The 21232-nt window shown below is 39.8% G+C and overlaps 3 protein-coding genes across 3 annotated transcripts in view; 2 read left to right on the forward strand and 1 right to left on the reverse strand.

Moving 5' to 3' along the window:
* LOC111582627 (vesicular glutamate transporter 1-like) lies at positions 1-13648 on the forward strand. Its single transcript, XM_023291415.3, has 13 exons — positions 1-828; positions 6327-6579; positions 7162-7280; positions 7373-7487; positions 7601-7688; positions 8492-8578; positions 9116-9252; positions 9728-9877; positions 10006-10138; positions 10664-10774; positions 10861-10988; positions 11376-11445; positions 11854-13648. Exons 1-13 carry the CDS (start codon positions 767-769, stop codon positions 12153-12155), a joined length of 1755 nt encoding a protein of 584 aa, XP_023147183.1. The 5' UTR covers positions 1-766; the 3' UTR covers positions 12156-13648.
* A 1028-nt stretch (positions 13649-14676) lies between these two features.
* Positions 14677-21232, forward strand: part of LOC111582621 (SH3 and multiple ankyrin repeat domains protein 1-like) — a 60021-nt gene continuing 53465 nt past the window's right edge. Inside the window, exons 1-2 of the mRNA XM_035957742.2 lie at positions 14677-15126; positions 19285-19400. The gene's annotated coding sequence lies outside the window, so the exon portion shown is untranslated. The remainder of the gene's footprint in view (positions 15127-19284; positions 19401-21232) is intronic.
* LOC118471719 (uncharacterized) lies at positions 17757-20020 on the reverse strand. Its single transcript, XM_055004529.1, has 4 exons — positions 19838-20020; positions 19489-19684; positions 19118-19393; positions 17757-18233 (listed from the first exon to the last, which is right to left on the reverse strand). Exons 2-4 carry the CDS (start codon positions 19589-19591, stop codon positions 17881-17883), a joined length of 732 nt encoding a protein of 243 aa, XP_054860504.1. The 5' UTR covers positions 19592-19684; positions 19838-20020; the 3' UTR covers positions 17757-17880.

Here is a 21232-nt window from a genome sequence, read left to right on the forward strand (position 1 = left end):
CACAACAAAGTAGAACCACAAAATCTGGAACCTGCCTCATCTCCAGAAATCATCATCTTTTTTTTTCCTTTTACTTTTAGTTTTTTCTGCACATCTATGGTCTTTTTAAATCGAATTTGTGGCCTTGAAAGCTCAAATAACCAATAGTCCACACCCATCTCGTCCTCCAAATACCTGGGAGGTCTGTTAATATGCTTCGATCGGACACTATTTACTCCAAATCTCTCCATTCAAGGCTCTGTGCGCTCCCAGAATAGCCGCCGCTTGGAGAGTCGGTGCTTAAAACGCCGGGCTGCGGGGAAGGAAGTGACATGCTACCTTCCACTCACTACACACACTTGGAGAGATTAGCGCGCAGGGAGCAGTAATCTGTTTTCAGGACCACGGCCAGAGACACCGTTTGGCCATGAATCCTGTCGAAAGTTGCCAGCGGCGCACTGCGAACCTTTACGGACACCAAAGAGTGTGAAGAAGTTCGTTTGGACCTCAAGGACTCTGGGAAAGTGGAGCTGAAAGATGATGATTTTACACAAAGGCACTTGAAGTGAACTAAATCTCTGGACAATCTGAGCCGCTGACTGTAGATTCTGTTGCACCGCGGGTTAAGGAGCCTGGTGACCGAGTGAAATCTTTTTTTTTTTTTTTTTTTTTTTTTTTTTTTTTATGTGAGTGAGAAGAACGAGGCGTAAGGAGCCGAGGAGAAGGGTGTGCGCGCAGTCAGGAGCGCGCAAAGACTGTACATCGGTCCGGTCCTGGAGTCGTGAGGATGGAGATCCGGCCGGACAGGTTTAAGGCCGTGGCAGCCAAGACTCTCGGGAAAATATACGGGTATGTAAAACCCCTGTGGGTCCAGATACAACCAGAGAACAGCAGGCTGCACTTAAATGTTAAAAATAAAGTTAAAGTCACAGATAATCTGAGCAGCTGGAGGAGAATTGCACCTTTAGTTGCTGCTCTAATTGGAGCATTCGTCATTTGAGAAGGTAGGAGCTAAAGAAAAGATCAAGGTGTCCATGATCCTGGATAACCTGCCACATCTGCCTCCACAGTCACTTTGTGAGGCACTGCAGGCGTATAGAAGTATTTCCTCTGGAACCTAAAAGTAATCTCTACAGTCTCTTTCGCACGCAATGCTGAGTAAATTATCCTCATTTGCTTCTGAGGAGTAAAAAAAATAAAGCTGAATTAAGTTTCATATCAGGCACAAACTGTTCTGTCAGTGTAAGATGAAGCGTTGGATCAATAAGTGGATCCATTTCTCCGAGCTTGCCTGCAGTGCTGTCACATTGTTATATCACAGGAGACTTGTCACACTTTTATCTTGTGGAATGAACAATCAGACATTATGTTTCTATGAATTACTTTGATAATGTGATATGCTTATTCCTCCAAGACGTAACTGTGTGTTTAGTGTAGAGGAGGCCTGAGAGGCTTTTATTTTGTCACACACTTCATTGTTGGAAAGCAACTCAAGGAAAACTGTCATTAAGTGAAGGCTCCAGCGTCTTTGCATTGTCAGGGAGGAAACCTGTGATGGGTCAAGGTCAGATCACGCAAGAAAACCTGACATTTTTGGACATAATGAAGCATTTCAGTTTGGCTTTTTAAAAACTTCCATGTCTCTTATTGGTCCTATTGACAGCAAGCTGCAAAAAATAAATCCAAAATGCACTTGTGCATAGTGTGTGAGGTTGCGAGGTGTGAAGAGCCTGGCTAGTGATCTGAAAGCAAAAAAAAAAAAAAGGTATTGATGGACTCCCCTTTCTTTCTCTCGGGATTTGATGCAGAGTCTAAACACTTAAATCCTCTCCAGAAATAGCCTCTCCTCGTCCAAGCTGTCGGCCCACGTAAATCCCTGCAGGCCGTACACCTTGGACACTTGTCTCTCTTCCTCTAAGTAGCCCGATAGCTCGTCATTGCGTCCCTTCCCCCTCCTCCTCCTCCCCACCTTCCTTCCTTCCTACCTACCTTCCTCAGGGCATCTGACAGGCAGGATAAGGCCGGAGAGCGCGCAGCTATCGGTTCCGTGAAGCGCACGTGCTCTCAGGTGCTCCCAAGGTGCGTCGCTGCTGTGCGTAACGCGCAATGGCACGCAACGTCCCCAACGGGGGCGCATAGAGAGAGGAGCAGGCAGATGGTTTCTGCGTAAAAAAATCTGTTGTTGTGCGTTTTGTTGTGAAGGAATGGAGCTGCCTCTGTTGCTCTGCCCAACTCTGTTTTCCCATCTCCCATCTTTTTCAGTTATTTTATCTGGAATTCTAGTTTAGATCAAGATCACACAGCAGCCACCTATCAGCTGCTGTGAACATGATTTCACTGATGTACAACCAACTGATAGTCCCCTCCTGTCATTCATCCATTCTATTTTAAATCTCTTGTTTATTGGGCTTCTTGAATGAAATCTCCTCTCTAATGTTTATATGATTAACAGTCCGGATCAGAGGAGAAAACCATTAGGACTGACATGTGAGCAGGATATGAGAGAAAAATAGCTTGTTCAGTGCATGATTTGGCATTTTTGTTACCTCAAGAGCAATAACTTTGCAGTTAAATTCTGCAAATGATGTTCAAAATGTACTTATTTTGTTATGTTACGATGTTTGTAGCAGTTTACAATAGATATTCTAACATTTTGTGTTCAGTAGGTACAGTGCTGAGGCTTTTCAATCTTTCAAACACCAGTTTTTTGACTCATCTCTTATCCAATCAATGATTCCGAGCTGCTGAACTGCCCTGACATTTGTCCTTGACATATGAATTAAGAGATTAACCTGAAGAGACAACCAAGTCTACTCCATGAACAGCAAGGGCAATATGAAATCAACATTCTTATGTATGGTTAAGATTCAAAACTGTGCTTGATCTCACTGAGGTGAAGCTGCCCCCCCAGATTTGCTGCACCCAGATCTGTCCTCGTGGTGTGAGAGCGACTAGGAGAAGGTCAGCTAGCTTGGAAGGATTACAACGGATTTTCCTTAACTCGGGGTCAGTCATGAAAAGTCAACTGATACGATCAAGAAAATGTGGTAAAAAATCGCTGTATTGCAGAGGAAGAAAACTCCACATGGACACAGTTCAGATGCAGGGAAATAAATTGGTGTCGAGGACGAAAGAAATGTTGTGAATTGTGTGTGAGACTCTGCGTGAGTCAGGGGAGCTGACGGTAAAAGGCAGGGTTAAAGATGAAGAGGAGACAGGAAGAATGAAGCGAGAGGCCCGCCCAGACAAAAATAGTCCAAGAGAGCCAGAGATATAAATAATTTAACAGTGAGAATCATTAATACTTGATCAGTGTTGAAGATTGTTGGAACCCCTGCTTACAGTAACTAACAGAGCATGTATGTTTTATAATTGTGGAGCTGTTGTTTCCTCATCTCTGTTGGTTTGTTTGCAGGGATTCTGCTGTTGGAGCTTCTCTTTTTGTGACTTGATATCTTAGAATCCATGTCTTTTTTTAAAAATAAAAATCGTCACCTGAAACACATTTTATACACCTGGACAGCTGCAAGATCTGCTGCTGTAAGCTTTGCTGAGTGGACAGTGTGATGACACAACTGGCAGGATTAACCTGGTGAGCCGACAGCATGCATGAACAAAGGCTTCTTAATGCTATTCAGTATCTAAGAATGACACATTTTTTGGTCGAAATGTAAAGGAATCTGAGGTGTGTGTTTAAAATCGATGATTTATGATTATCTGTCTCTCCGCTTTCAATTATCATCTCCAAATTCATTAAGTTACTTCAACTTGAATTTAGTTTCAAATAAACTAATGCAAGAGTTTGAGTTTAAAATGCACAACCATATTAAGTTGAGGCAACTACCAACCTCATCATGTCAACCCAAACCTTCGAAAATAATGTTGGTAACTTAAAAGCTTTACCTAAATCCTTAAATTTGACTTTTTGCAACCATGCATTTAATTCAGTGGTGGGAATAGATCCTTTGAATGACTTTTTAGAGCTTTGAATGAACATATTACATCTCTGCTGAACCGACTATAATTAAGATAAACTTAGACCGCAACCAATTCTCCACAAATAATTCTACAAAGCTCTCAACAACTAAAAAAATTCCAACAAAAAGTGGAGACTGACACCGAAAACTTATTTTCAATGAATGCCTTAAGGAAATATCCAACAGTAAGAGTGTGGAGACAATATAAGCTGGAGGAGCAACATGCCTGAAAGATTCAACCTGGAGACCTGTGCATCTTTTTACTCTTTCAAAATAAAAGTCAATGCATTATGTTATATGTGATGACAGGTTTTGTTTAATTTGTATCTAGATTACTGAGATTGAATGCAAAGTTTCACATAAATATAACTGTTAAAATTCAGAGGAAAACTTTAAATTGACAGTATGGGCTTAAACCTTTATATTAAGGTCTACATATTTAATTACAGATGATTATTATCGTTTTTATCTAGATCTGTGTGTAATTTCAGAAGGCAGGAAAACAAATAGTGTTGCAAGAAAGAGAGAGAGAATTTAGTATTAAAAGCTGTTGGGTTGTTCATTTACAGATTATTTCTGTAATTTTATGGACATTTCTATACATTTTCTAAAAAGAAAAACAGAAAACTAATGTAAGATTATTGTGGTTTTTCCATAAACTTAGATTTCTACAGTGCATTTACCAAAGTGACATATAAAATAATGGATGAGGTATTCAGAGCTGGAGGTATATTATAAAATATGCCTATTAATTTTACTAATTCTAAGCTTGACTCTGACTGGTAGACACACACTAAACACATGAAAACAGTATAATCAACCTTTTTGGCATTTGACTGTATTGGCCTTTTTTTATTGCTTTGCTGTTGCTGTAATTGAGTTCTTTCAGTGTGTTTTTCACAGGGGAACTGATGTTTGCCAGATTTCATATATTCATAAGATACTAATCTGCATAAGCAGCTGTATGGTTTACAATATCCAGGCTTGTAGTTAGAGACTGTCATCCCGGCCATGATAAATATTCACAATGGTCACTGTGAGTGACTGTTATTAATGGGGCACCCTGATGATAAGAGTCTTAATAAGAATCATAATACAGAATCAGATAAGAATCATGATACACTTAAATGTGGTTCATTTCAACTCCCCGTGTCATTACAACCAGCTGCCAAATAAAAAATAGTCTAGAAAATACACTCCAACCCTCTACTCCAAGCTCTACTGTTGCAGTTTGGCTAAAAGCTGAGTTGACTGATGCATTTGGCTCAAGTATAACAGAGTACTGTGTGTACAATTTAGCTGTAAATCACATTTACCAGACAGAGGCTATTGGAATATTTGTTTTCAGCTTTTGTACATATGTGTGAAAACCTAACTGTGTATAATAAATAAAGGTGAAATATGAAAGCAGCTCTGTGCTCCAACAGCTGGAGCTGCAGAGCTCCAGTGTGATGTGAGAACTCAGCATTGCATATGTCATGTTTAATAAATGACTGCTGCCTTTGGATACATATTTGATGCTTGTTAGAGGCGGGCAGAGGTCACGGTTTCTCCATAGCTTTGTCTGAAAGGAGAAGAGGAGCACGAGTTTCTGTCTTTTATTCGCGTTGTTTCCCTCGCTGTTGGCGGGTTCTGTCAGGAGATCTGCCAACAAAACTTCTCAATACATTAACACCTTGAAAAGACATCAGAAGTCAAAGCTTTTCCAGCCGAGCCTTAGCTTTGGGAGACAAACAGACAACTGTGCTGACTGTCTCTTGTTATGGTGCTGCAGTTACTTGTCGGACCGACAGCGAGAAAAACTGGCTGAACATCCGGACCTTTGCACTTTTATCTAGCCAAGCTGTCAGTCAGTGAGGTCTTCAGAGCCGGATCTGTTTTCACTGTGGCAGCAGGAGTTTGGAAAACCTCAGGCTCACAGACAAACTGATTCGTCTGAAAGAAAATCAACAATATAGAAGTCAAAAAGTAAACAAAACATGAACTCTAACCTTTCTGGAGGGCTAAATAAGTGTTCGAAGTTGAACCACTTCCTGTTACTGTTGAGAAGTTAATCTGAAATGAGTCAGTAAACTCTTCACTTCGACTATTTGAGAGGGGTTTCTGAAATGGTTTGCATTAGAGGACGTTTTGATGTGCATTGTCAAGGTTTTTTCTGTGGCAAACTATATTGAGAGGTCAAAAGTTGCTATGTAATGTTAGAAAGACAAGGTTTAACTGTTAGGCAGCCCAGAAATTCATATAAAACTATCACAAGCGAAAATATTTTTTTTTCAGAGAGCAGATTTTCTTAGTGCATGTATACTAAAAAAGCGACTTGAAGCCAAATTATAATAGTCATTTTTGGATTTTCCGATCTCTTCCTCACAGAGCTCTTGAGAAGAAACAGGAAAATGGCGAGACCATCGAACTGTCGGCTGAGGGCCGGCCGGAGCTGGTGGAGGAGAAGGAGATGCCCGTGGTGGACTGCACATGCTTCGGCCTGCCCAGGCGCTACATCATCGCCATCCTCTCCGGCATTGGTTTCTGCATCTCCTTCGGTATCAGATGTAACCTGGGTGTGGCCATCGTCAGCATGGTCAACAGCCACACCATCTACAGAGACAACAAGGAGGTCATAGTGGTGAGTTATGGTTTTTTTGGCTGTTTTTCATGCCAGAAAAAGCACAGATGAAGCATGTTTCATCCACCAGACCTCCATCCCATCAAGTGTTTCAGTAAAAGCCATGACAGCACAAGATCCTGCAACAAGACTGTACCTCTCCTCTATCAAATGTTTTAATGCCGAGCTTTTCCTGTTATGACGGATCAAAATGTCTGCTGTGAGACAGGTGAATTCATCCCAAGGGAAGCCTTAATGCTAAAGCGTCCGGTCATATCTTAGACAACAGTGTACATGAGTCAGGGAGAGGCCTTTCCTCATACTAACTGTTTTGCAAGTTTAAAGCAGTTTTGGAGGTGGAAATTCTAATTTGCAGGTCAAACAAAGTGGGTTAGTCATCAGAGTTAAAGGTTTAAGAGTTGTGGAGGAATACTGGAGAGTGTTCAGTAGGTGTCAGTGGTGGACCATGACACTTGCTGTCCTGGTTCTTCCTTCATGTAAGCTGCTGGTTATCCAACCTAACCTAATATCCAGCATCATAGAGTCTCTGCTCTGTTTGACACCATATTACAGATTCTCATGTCTTACTGTCTGTCCAAACAGAAAGCACAGTTCGACTGGGATCCAGAAACAGTGGGAATGATCCATGGTTCCTTCTTCTGGGGATACATAGTCACTCAAATCCCTGGAGGCTTCATTTGCCAAAAGTTTGCAGCAAACAGGTCTGTTTATCCACCTTATTGCGTATTTATTGTTTGCAACCCTTCCTATACAGCATATTGAATGTTAACTTTCTCTCGGTCTTCTTTCTCAGAGTGTTTGGCTTTGCTATAGTGGCCACATCTTGCCTGAACATGCTCATCCCCACAGCAGCACGGATGCACTTTGGCTGTGTTATCATTGTCAGGGTGTTTCAAGGACTTGTGGAGGTGCTTTACTCAAATAGAAAAAAACTGCGATGAGACAGATCTCTATTTACATAATGCATCTTCAGACTATTTGTCACGGTCTAAATTCCTGCCTTTAACTTCAAATCCCCCAGGGGGTTTCATATCCTGCCTGTCATGGTATTTGGGCAAAATGGGCGCCCCCTCTTGAGAGAAGTCGTCTGGCCACAACAGCCTTCTGCGGTGAGTCCATGGTCACCAAGCCTTTCAATAATGGATGTCCATTACCACTGTGCAATACATGTTGCTTCATGTAGCTGCAATTTTTTTTTCAACCAACAAATCTGAGGAGTTCCTGTTTTCCTTGTTCTACATTTAATTACATCTATCTATATAAATACCTTTGAGTTGGGGCTGCCATGATAATATTACGTTTACTATTTACTTTTAGTATGACTATAATTGCTACATGATAACTGTGGCCCAAATTAGTCAATATAACAATATTAGTACAATTGTTTAACAACTTTTTTCAACTGTGGGAAGACTCATATCCGTCACTTCCTGATGTTTTTGTGTGCCAGCAGAAGCCACACTGTGATAGTAGATATCTAATTACACCCTTTTCCACCTCATCTTTTTCACTTCTCATGGTGGGTAACAACCAGCACCAACTATGTTTGCGTGTCACCCAGATTGCTATTGATCTTGGATTATTTGAAATATAATAATAACACCCAGTAATAATACTTATATTTACATATAGGTATTATTAGTATGGTATCAATGTAGATATTTTTTTTTACATATTATTATTGTCAACACCACCACATTGCAGCACCCTTTGTGTTTATTTTAGACACTTGGCAAACTGAACTTTTGGTAAATTGTTATGGCTGTTTTAACAGTTGTTTTGTTTTTTTGCCATTTTATAGACAATTGGCTTGAGTGACAACACAGGTGGCAAATTTATATGTGATGTATAAATGAAACAGATTATAATAACCTAAAGTGCCACCCTAAACCCAGTCTTCCTCCCTGTTTAGGTTCTTATGCCGGTGCTGTGATTGCCATGCCGTTAGCTGGAATCCTCGTGCAGTACTCAGGATGGTCGTCTGTTTTCTACGTCTACGGTAAGAAACCTTTGATCTTTAGATCTACAGCATTCATGAAATGTGGCCTGAATATTGATTTGATGTGTTTAAAAAAAACTGAAGCAGGATTTTTGTACCAAACTACAGCACATTTGTAGCAACATACAGTGTAACTGTTTTCACAATAAAGCTAATAGCAGACTGACAGTCATGAATCTGCAGTAACTATAAATACATTAAAGGATGATTCTTGTGTTAACAGCAACACAGTAGGGACTGACACATACTGAAACTGCAAGCACAGGAAACCATAAAAGGCCACCGCCAGAAACACACAGAGTGGGTCAAAAGTAGGCTAAAGAAATAGCTTAATAACATTTCCAAAATGTGAATAAGGGATATGGACTATTGGTAACAGACCCCTCACACACATTATTAGTGAACCGAACATTTAATTCTGTACCAAATCATCTACAGTCCAAACATCTGTTCTTTTTGGCCTTTCTTCCAGTTTTAAATTGCTCCTTTTTTTCCATTTCTGTCCAAACAACTCCCCACCTCCACCTCCACCTACAGGCACTTTTGGTGTCTTATGGTACTGTTTCTGGATCTTGGTGTCGTATGAGAGTCCGGCAGTTCACCCCACCATCACTGACGAGGAGAGGAAGTACATTGAGGAAAGCATCGGCGAATCCGCCCAGCATACAGTCACGGTCAGTGCATGCAGCTGCAAAATACCTCAACCACTGAACCACATCATAGTGGCTGAAGTTAAAGACATTGTTGTGGCTTGTTCTGACATTTTCATACAAGTGAATAGTTTGCAGCATGCTGGTACTATTTTTGTTCATTGCAAAAGTCCTAAATAAGGATGAGATCATGTAGATATTTTAAAGATGAGTGCATAGATGGTAAACAAACATGCTGAGTCAGAAGAACAGATAACGGTTTATAACAATGAAAGCACTGCTGATAGATTTAGAAACTTCTCATCCGTTGTCATTTTTGCTCTTCTGTCTTTACATTCTAGTAAAACGAAGAAAGTTCCACTTTCTCACTGATCTGTTCTAGTTTCTACTGAAAAAGGACGGATCATCAGCTATTTATCTGATCATATTTTTATGTAAGTAACTGTGTATGTATGCTGAGCAAAATCACTAAAACTGGTTGCACATGTTGCTCTTACAGAAGTTCAACACACCGTGGAGGGCCTTTTTCACCTCCATGCCGGTGTACGCCATCATTGTGGCAAATTTCTGCAGGAGCTGGACCTTCTACTTGCTCCTCATCAGCCAGCCTGCGTACTTCGAGGAGGTGTTTGGGTTCGAGATTAGCAAGGTAACAGAAACCAAATGTGGGCAGTGGGTTGGAACAAAAGCTTCCACAAATGTCTGCTCTCGATGTTTATCTCAGTGATCATCATCACAGGGCTTAGATCTGACTTTTTTCCTCTCTTTCCTATCAAGGTGGGCATAGTGTCTGCACTTCCCCATCTGGTTATGACCATCATCGTGCCCATCGGTGGTCAGCTTGCCGACTATCTGCGCTCCAACCACATCATGACCACCACCAATGTCAGAAAACTTATGAACTGCGGAGGTGAGAAGACGATGAGCAAGCACAGTTGCACTTGCAAAAATGAAACACATGCATGTACTAGAGATATAGCTAACTCGCTAACAGGCCAAAGCTGTTGTGAAAGTAGGATAAAAATGCGTATAAAATAGCATTTTACTGCCTTTTCGACATTTTTCAGTCAGACCGTATGGTCGTGTAAACAGTCACTCAGCAGCTAATTACAGCATTAACCACATGTGAACTGGTGTGAGGAAACATTTGCTGCTTTAGGGGTAAGTGATGACTAACTGTAAAGCAGAAGCCCTGAATCTGTTTGCTATTTTTGCTCCATAGAGATAAACTGATAGCAAAGTGAACTGGAGAAGCATGCAGCGTCCCGTACATATCACTCAGCAACTTGAGATACCTGCCCTGTCAGCTGCATCTTATGCAAACAAAGGAATGGACTAAAATAACTTGCAGCTAAATATGGATCTTAGATTGAAGTGTAATGTATTAAAGTGAGTCTTTGTTTGCTTCTGTGCTTGTGATGCTGCTGTGGATCAGGGTTTGGGATGGAGGCGACGCTGCTGCTGGTGGTTGGTTTCTCTCACACTAAAGGTGTTGCCATTACATTCCTGGTCCTGGCTGTGGGATTCTCTGGTTTTGCCATTTCAGGTGAAACACAATGTGTTCCTTAAAACATTACGGCATTTTGGAGATTTGGTGGATATCTAATCTTTTGTTTTGTTATCCCTCGTAAGGTTTCAATGTGAACCACCTGGACATTGCTCCACGATATGCAAGTATCCTTATGGGCATCTCCAACGGTGTGGGCACTCTGTCTGGGATGGTGTGTCCACTTATAGTTGGTGCCATGACGAAGCATAAGGTGAGAGTATAGACATGTACACATATAAAGAGTGACGCTGTATACTGACGCATTTAATTAATTTATTTTTTGGCAGGATCTTAGAGTCATCTTCGGTTAACTGTCAACAACAGCAGCAGAGGTGTCACTTCCTCAGAGAGGCCTTTAGAACATTTCCATGAGTCATTTTAGCAGAAATCTGTCACTGAAGAGGAAATGACATCAGTTTAGAGAATACAGAGTAGCTCAATATACCAGAGTTCTCAGTTCTAAAATACAACACGTGAAAAAACTCTGAATAAGTTTATAATTTTAGAATATTTTAAAGTCACAGTAGCAAACAAAACCCATTTTTCATGTATGTAACTTGTCTTATATATATTTTTCTCTCTTATTCTTTCTTAACAGACGCGAGAGGAGTGGCAGGGCGTGTTTCTTATTGCCTCACTTGTTCATTATGGAGGTGTTATATTCTACGGTGCGTATTTACCCTCTTCTCTACTCAGTAACATTTAAAACAAGACAGTCCCATATGTTTGTATAGATATTCTTCTATTTATATTAATATATTGTGATACAGTACAGTTGTGATACTGAGATCTTAGATATGCAAGTATTTTTTGCACACTGCATATTTTTTCATATTTATTTAATACTTCACTGTAAGTCTTCAGTATTAATAAATTAATACTTATGTGTATTCTGTATGTCCATATATCTGTCTATCACACAGCAAGAAATACACAGCAGTCTGTGTGTTGTTCTTAATGCAACCATAGTGGAAGTTCAGATAGATAAGTTCTGCAGATTTGTTGTCAGCTCTGTTAAAGGTCAGATTGTGTAACTGATTCATGCAGCTGATTGGCTGATTGTCTGTGTGCTGCAGGCATCTTCGCATCTGGAGAAAAACAGGCCTGGGCCGAACCAGAGCAGCTGAGCGATGAGAAATGTGGCATCCTGGACGAGGACGAGCTCGCAAATGAGACAGAGGAACTGTATCGTACGAGCGGCGGGGCCGGCTACGGAGCCATGAACCAGGGGTCGGATCCCAACGGAGGCGGAGGCGTGGGAGGAGGAGGAGGAGGAGGAGGCTGGGTCTCCGACTGGGACAAAACCGAGGAGTACGTCCAACCAGCTGGAACCAATAATTATCTTTACGGAGGAGAGGGAGACCGAGAGCTGACATAAAACCAGCAGATCCTCCTCAGAAACAGTGTTTCAACAATTGGAGTCTCACCTGATGGCATGAAAAACTTTGGATTTAAAATGGAAAGTGGGAAGGGACAATTTTCAGCAGGTCTGAACTGATTTCAAGAGACTGCACAGTGGAGGTGGAGACGTTAGTAGATGTAAAGTGTGTGTTTGTGTGTGATTGCAGTTGTGATGATCTAAGTAAGAGTGTTTTAGCAGATATCGGCCTTCCTGTTGGGGGGAGTGCTGAGCTGTAGGCCTGGTGTGGCTTCCTTTGGTGTTTATTTGTTGTAATGATTGTAGAAATTTCTATATGAACTGACACAACATGGATTTAAGTTGTTAGCCTCGAATTTCTATCTGAATCATTCAAGATTTCAAATTTTTGAGGCACTCATTCATCACTCTCACATTTCATTTTTTTTTAAAAATCAAAGTTTCTGCCTCCCACAGCAGAGTACGCACCTCCAGTAGTCTCCATGCAATAATATGAAATCATATTTCCTAAGAACAGTGTTGTTTTGACCTTAATCTGCACACTTTTAAGAAAAAGCATGCTACTTGTGCCAATACAACAAAATATTTTGTTCTGTAGTATTGGTTTACCACTGAGAAAGTAATTGAACACCTGCAAATAATACTGTACTGCGGCTTTCTGTGGAGTTGTCACTTTTAAATAGCCCATATTAACATTTTTAGACGCAATTTTGATTTCCTCACGCAAAACTATACTGGGCCTCAAACCTCTCTGCCTGCCGACTAACTGGGGATTTAAAATGCCTCATAATTGACTAGAAGGAAGGGAAAGTGTCTCTTTTTAATTTAGTCTGTTAGTTAGAGCAACTTTTGTTTTTAATCAGGCATCTCTGAGGTTGTTTTCTTTCGAGTCCAACACAATTTTGTTCTTTCACTTTACATCTAATATGTGATGTTATTCTGTCGTGCTACACTTGTGGCAAAGGAGGCAATTCATGCTCTTAAGAAACACACTTTGCTGTCAGTATATATCCTAGAAAATCCAACATATGCACTCTGTCACAGGGGCAACGCACAAAAAGCACTGAGCCAAGACTGTGGTTTGACCCCAGTAATGTAGAAATAAAAGGTGCACTTTCATTGCCCTTTATTTTATAGTGCTGCAAATCGAAGATGGAAAATGGACAATAAAACATCAGCATTTCCCTGTACAGGAGCAGTATGTTTAATCTGTGTTAGTAGATGTTGTAATGTCTCTAGCTAGTCCCAAAATGAAGGTTTAAAATGAAAACATATACCCAACTTAGGACATGGGATGGTTCTGTTTCACTGAGTGGAATCCACTGATAGAATGAATATTAAATGTTAGGATTTTTACAGCTTTTCTTTTTTCATTTTTCATTAATTTATTGTTCAATGTTTTGTTCTGGATTCTAAACTCAAACCGTATATGTTAAAAAAAAAAAAAATCATGTACATGTTGAAAAATATTGTATAATAAAACCTAGAGGTGATCACTCCTGTACAGTCTTTATGGCAGTTTATGCTTCTGCGTTGCTGCCATGTTTATGCTTTAATGTTTGCTGGTGCATAAACTATCTTGCTATAAATAGATGATTTCAATGCAATGCTACATTTTTAATCAGCTTTATTTGTAATTACAGCACCCGTTTTGTCTTGTTCCAGCCAACTTTCCTCTGCTTCAGAACTGATTCAGCCTCTAATAATGTAGGTCTCTAAGCCCTCTGAGGCCGAGGTTTCATGTTGCCTCTAATGCTGTACTCCTCTCCACACGGCATATTGATTACCGAGCTAAAGCCTAAGGAGCATTGAAAGGGAGGAAAAATTGATTCTGATGGCACCAGAACAAGGGGCTCACCAGTTTTCCCGCAACCAGTGAGAGGAAGAAGTGCAGAGGCTCGAGGATTCACCGTCACTGCTCTGCCCCGGTCTCTAAAATCAATCGGATTATCCTGAACCCATCTGCCAGGAAGAGAGAGGAGGAGCAGGAGACACATATTCATCTTCGCTGATATCTGATAATGCTGCAGTACTGCATCCCCTGTGCTTTGTTCGTACCTTTGCATGGCATTATGTTGCAGGATGAGCATAGGCAAAGGACACAAAGAAGAAAGAACTGAAAATGCAACTTGGGCACATTAGATTAACATAAGAAGTTACTATTTGTGCTTTATTTCTAACTTCCTCTGTTTGACAGGAATGCAGGTATGAGAATGCAGCCAATGGCCTCCACTCACCTTGTTCGGCTGTACCAAGCAGTCATGGGAGAGAGAGGGGCGGATGGACGTGGGGTTTGGTTATTTTTGACTTTTATTTTGCATTATTGCAGTTAATATGCATTTAGGTTGATCGTTGTTACTCAGTGGCCCTATGTAGTTTGTGTAAGCGTCAGTCCTAAGTTTGATCTGAAAATGCTTGGTTCCATATGTGTGGTTTGACTCCCCCTAATCTGTGTTGGGAGTTGGTATGGGCTAAAGGTACAAATACTGCAGGGAGCTCAGTGAATGGTGTCAAGTTGTGTCTGACCTTTGCTGGTAAAATCTTTTGAGCCTATAGTTCTGTTTGTTGCACCAAAACCTTTTTACTTCTTTGTGTTGGGAGAAAAAAAAAATCACACTTCCATTATTTGCTGCTGCCCATATTTCTACCATCCTTTAAACCTCAGTCCTACTGGCTTTCATTCTGCCCGCAAGAGTTTAGCACCAAAAATCTTTTTCTGATTCAGGTGGAAGATGCCATGAACGCTGCTGCCTTGCATTGCATTGCGTTGTGACTCCCTGCATCTCTGCAAGTCTTCCAGTGACAGCTGTACATTTTGACAAAAGTTTTTTTTTTTTTTCAAGACCTGAAGAAGAGAAGCAACAACAGGCACACAATGTTTGGAAGTCATCTGACTGGACTGACCCTGCTTTCTGAGGACAGAAACGTCAGATATCCCAGAGAAGGATGTCAACAGCAGAGCTCGCACATGGTGAGGTATTCAGCTTTGTATCGTTATTTAATGTTTTTCTGCTGTTTAATGAATCTGGGCAGGGAAACCAGATTATTCCTGTGCACACCTCTGAGCCGCACAACATCTTGAATATGTCTCGAATCAATACGGGACGCAAATTGTTCCGTATTTTCATAAACGCCCCGGACACGTCTGTCACACACTCATCCAAACTGCATAAGGAACAAAATAAAAGACAGGAAATATTAAGGGCAGCTAATAATAAACTTCGTAGGACCCACGTAGCGAGGACCCGATGCCAGGTCCAGCAGATCACGCTGCACGCGTGTTTAAAAATGTTTACACCCGAAACTCCACCACGTCCACAGAAGCAAAAACGTCTGCAAAATTACCGATGTGAGTGGGAAGAGAGAAACCCCTGGCAATGAGAACAAGGCAGACTGTGTTTTCTGTTGCTCGTGGACTGGCTGAAGTAAAGCAGCATCAGGAGACCAACATGTAAGAAACATGAGAACAGAGAGAACCCAACCAGTAGGTCACAGTTTATCATCCCCCAGTCATCTCCTGAGGTCCATATGGTGAGAGACATCAGTATCTGGTTGTTCATTTACCAGAGGATGCTTATAATCATGCTGATGTGGTCTGTACTCTACAGTATTTTAGTGACTCAATAAATGCATAAGTTATTTTTTTTAATGCTTTTCAGTTTTTAATAAACATTTATTAGCCTATATGTAATCAATAAAGGACCTTTGCCTGTCTAAAGAAAAACTCACTCAGAACTCTGATATGTTAACAGCACTAAATAAATCAATAAATACATGCATACACATAAATAAGTTAATACATTAACTGTTAAGATAAAATTTACATTTAGATGAAAAAAAATGTCTGTAGAGAATTTCTTTGTCCAGTATTCTGCATTCAGTTGTTTATGTTTTTGCAGAATCCAGTATTTCACACTGGTTGGTAATTATATTTCATTAGTTTGGTTTCACTGTTTAAAATGAGGCCACTTCTGTTCAGGCAGAACCTGTGATCATAAAACAATACAAAACTCTTAGTTTCATGTTAATAAAGCACTTAAAGCTTTAAGTATGGCTAAATGCTTTTTTCAAAATTAAATATATCACTCCTTAGGTGGTAGTGGCCCCAAGTTCAGTAAAGTTGGAAAGATATTCACAGATTCAGACTTCCAGCATCAATAACTCATTAGATATAGGTTGTCAAAACATAAACAATGCCTCTTTCCCATTGTTGTAAGGTAGACAATGTGCTACAAGGCCAGTTTTATCAACAGTAGCTGTCTTTCAAGCTGCAGAAATAACATTGGTGTCTATGTGCAGCTGGCTGTGTGACGTCTGTCTGCAAAACCACTGCAACAGCGAAGAGAGACACAAATATTCAGTAACTTCAATCTTGTACTCTGTAGGTACACAATGTGCTACAAGCCCAGTTTTATCAAGTAGCACATTGTGTACCTTATAATGATGGAAAAGAGGCATCGTTTATGTTTTCACAACATATATCTAATGAGTTATTGATGCTGGAAGTCTGAATCTGTGAATATCTTTCCAACTTTACTGAACTGTGGCCCCGAGGAGCCGTGGTGGGCGTCCTTTATTTTCATTTCTGAAAGGTGGCAACCCTAGTTGCAAGGCTACAAACATCTTTTAGTGTCAAAAAGCAGGTTTTGAGTGACATTTTTATTCTGAAACACTCCTTTCAAAGATAACTTTACCGTCTGGAGAGAAGTCGGCACCAAAGAGAAATCCAGGAATCATGTTTGTTGGAATGATCAGCGTTTATTGTGCAGACATGTGGGTTACAGTCTATCAGCACAGAAGCTGCATCAGACTGTCACCAAATGAACAGAACTCATAAGTCAGTTTTATTTCTTCAGAGAGATACATACCTCCCAAATATGATCATTCTTCAGAAGAGAGTGAGAGAGTTCCATATTAAAAAACAGACAAATTATCTAGTAAAACACCCATCACCAACAGCAAAGGACAGATAATTCGTTTTACAAGAAGTCCCACAAAATCTGTTGTTTGATCTACAAAGGAAGGAGTTGTAGAAGAAGGTGGATGCTGCCATGATGAGGAACTTTCTGTCAGACAAACGCTAAGCTTTCTTTAAGGTTAGTTAGTTTTGTTTAATAAATGACCGTTGCTTAGATGGTAGCAGATCAGCTGTTTGAAATGTCTCACAGCACTGAGTATGGCAGCTTCGCACCACTAGTATGTCTAAAGTGCTTCATTAAAACCGGTTAAGCTTAAAATGTGTGGACCACATACCATTTGGAGACTATAAAACATGTGGACACAGAGCTTTGTTAGATATTCCTGTATGTCTCATTTCACTATGTGAGATTTATTGTAGCAAATGATATAATTCATAAAGGTTCCAGTTCAGTTTGTCGATTGTTAAGACTGTCAAAAGAGCATCTTTTCTCTCTACCACAAACATTAAATCATGTTGTTGTACATGCAATGAGTAAAGCTCTTAAAGCTTTCATTGGTATAAACTGGTTTAATATAGAAAGCCATTCAAATGTTCATCAGCACAAATTTTGTGATTAGGTTTTAACAACAACAAAAAAAAAAACACACCAAAAATGAATCAAAATATATTTATTTCAACACAGAATGCAGCAACATGTCTTATAATTAGCAATACACACTGTATAATATAATATACTATATATTGTAAAATACATTTACATTTGAATGCAAAGGAGGAATCTCTGTTCAGAACATTTTGCTGTTTTTATGTGTGCAAGTGATAGAAAATTATGCAAAATGGTAGCAACGCAAGTATATTTTTTGACAGAAAAAAGATACCTTGGATAAACACATCCTGATTATCAGAAACCACACTGTATGGAGGCCCACTAGTCCGGGCCACGGATGTGAACGTGGCATGACACTTATATCTTCCCTCTGCAGAGTCTGACACGGCAGCAATTTCGTAGGTAGATCTGTCACCTTCCTCAATGACTCTGTCGTCTCTGTAGAAAACAGTGCGACTGATCCGATCTGTGCCCCACACGAGACACCTCAGAGTCAGACTCTGTCCAGCCACAACAGACTGAGGGTACATTTCCAGCGATACCGCCTTATCTGAAAGAAGACGCAAGCTGGGTTAGTTTCCCCAAATCATCCATCCATCCATCCATTATCTATACAGTCATTAATCCTCATTAGGGTGGAGTCTATCCCAGCTGACTTGGGGTGAAGGCAGGGGACACCCTGGACAGGTCACCAGTCGATCACAGGACTATAGAGTGACAAACAATCACACTCGCATTCACACCTGCACCTGCATCAGTTAACCTCAGCATGTTTTTGGACTGTGGGAGGAAGCTGGAGAATCCGGAGAAAACCCACACATGCACAGGGAGAACATGCAAACTCCATGCAGAAAGATCCCAGGAAAGCCAGGATGCGAACCATGGATCTTCTAGCTGCAAGACGAAAGTGCTAAGTGCACTGTGCAGCCTTTCCCCAAATCGTTTAAAATAAATAAATAAAATAATGCTATTAATTAGAGTCTGAAAATTCTTGTTAGTTTTGTCATCTTGATGATTTGTATAAAATGAATGAAATGGAAACAACTGCCTGCCATCATTTTAACCGTTGCAACAAAGTGGCTGTTTTGAGTCAAAATATCTGCCTGTAATTTTCACACACTGCCTGAATTTGTTTGCATTTAAAGTATAGTATATGTCAAACCCAGAAGATGAAAGACGTAAAATGTGAAACAGATAAAACAATTTGGGTGACATACTACAGGCTGCTCTAAAATTGTACATTTTCTTTCTTGGAGCCTCGTTAAAAGGCATCTGCACTACTATTTTAGCTTCTTGAAAGCTGTTGTCTTCAAGACCTGGACGACTAAGAATCTACACAGACATAAGCACATTTTCCTACTACCCAAGCTTTGGAATAACTCAATAATTGTGCTGAGTGTCTTGATCTACAACCCAGACTAGTAGGAGGCCTACCTGAGGTCCTGATAGTGATTTGGTTAGTTCTGCATCCTGTGTTGTTCGTGCACCAGTAAATGGTCTCAGGGACTCTCAGCCTGCTGGTGTGAAAGGTCAGACTCACAGTGTCGTTTTCCAGCTTCAATTTAATCTTATTTGTCTTCTCTCCTCTGTTGACCCAACAGTTCCATCCCTGCAGAACGTCCTCATTGTCGATCTTCAGGACAACTGAGTCTTCTGTTTGCATCACTGGCTGGCCTGTGCTGATGCTGAGGGAGGCAGTGGGGACGTATTCTGAAAGGTAAATCTATGAATTATATCATTATATGTACGAAGAGTAAACTCACTCTTCATTTACCTGAACTTTTATGTTCATGTGGTACATTTACCCAGGACTTTGATGGGGACAGGGTCGCTCTTTTGTCCGTTGCTCTCATACTGATAAGAGCCCGAATGTTTGGGGGTTTGTCCACATATGTTGTTCCACATCATCTTTGTACCATTTCACTGTGTTTCCACTTGTTTTACAAGTCAAGTAAAACAAATCCCCAGTGAAGATCTGTTCGAGCTTCGGTGACATGAAAACTAACAAGGCAGACGGACAGGAAAAGAAGACAGACATTAAAGTTTTTGTTTAGGTGTTTTGACAGTTTTTCCCAGTGCAAAGTATAATATATAATCACTTAGAGCAAATAGAAGAGACCAGACAACTTTTCAGCAGGTGTTGATATTGATTACCGTTTGGCTTTTGCTGACATCTTGCCACGACTGTGAACGCTGCAGCAACAAACAAACAAACAATCAAAGTCCGTTATTCTTTAAACAAAGTCTTTCTTGATCAAATAAAACACATCTTGTATTAGTTTCCTGCCATTGTATTGGCATTTAGTCAAACTTGTCCTTTTTTGTGACATTCACAAATAGATTACTTGCAACTCGATGTGATCAAAATCATCTTCATTATTATTTTTTATTTATTAATTAAGAGAATTCAAATTTTATTGACTGATCAAATATGAAACATTTTTTAAAATTTTAATTATTTAGAAAATGTAATATTTCATGAAAATCTAGCATTGTCTAAGCATTTATGAATTCAATTTAATCAATCTTTTACATAGCAATTTTGTCAAATATTTAGCTAATGTGAAAACAATTTTTTAAATTATTATTTTTAAAAAATAAATTCAAGTAAGACGTGTAAATATGAAAAAACACTAGTCTTGATCAAATGCCAGATTTGAAGACAGCTGCTAAATTTTTGGATTTATTTTTTTTACCCTCTTAGCATGTTTTTGTCTTGCTTTGACGCTGCATTTTCTATCATCTTGATTGTGTGGCCTGCGGCATTATGTGTTGTTGTTTTCTGCGTGTCTGTCAAGTTCTGTTAAATGCGGTATCTTGGGAACACCTTGAAGGAAATTTCTCTTAAATTTGGCACAAATGTTAATGTGAACTCAAGGATGAATCAATTAGATTTTGGTGATCAAATGTCACCTTGACCTCACATCCATCCCATAAACTGCAGGGTTAATATAAACATCCATGGAAATGATATAAAAGTCAGCATCTAGACATATGGAAAACTAATGTTATGCATGTATGTCTATATGTCTGTGCATATTTTTTCAGCCTTTTCACCAGTGTGGTAGTCATTTGCCATCAATTTGCATTTTTACAACTAACAGAAGAACATAATTTGGCTCATAAAACATTAATCTTAATGCAGAAAAATGGATGACTGGGTTTAAGACTTAATACTTCATTTCAGCGCATGTCTGCAGAAAAACTGCCAAATGTGCTTATATGGTATGGTATTTAAAATAAATGATTTCAGTTAAATTAATTTCACAACAGTAAATTCAGGAAAATACAAGACTTTTTGCGTATTTTCCTAGAAATATTGCACTTGCATAATTGCACAGCGTACATTGTGCAATTAGGATGATATATGACAAATAAATATCAAAGAAAATAAAATATTACAAAATTCAGTGTCAAAAGCTTAATGTAACTGTCATAATAGTAAGAATAAAAACCCTTACAGCTCCAAACCTAGAACCACCCAGCAGCCCTGCTTCCTGTTTCACTGGATCTTTCTTACCTGCCAGCAGCAGCAGCAGCAGTTTTCCA

The sequence above is a fragment of the Amphiprion ocellaris genome, chromosome 18 (genome assembly GCF_022539595.1).
Source record: "Amphiprion ocellaris isolate individual 3 ecotype Okinawa chromosome 18, ASM2253959v1, whole genome shotgun sequence".
NCBI classification, from domain to species: domain Eukaryota; kingdom Metazoa; phylum Chordata; class Actinopteri; family Pomacentridae; genus Amphiprion; species Amphiprion ocellaris.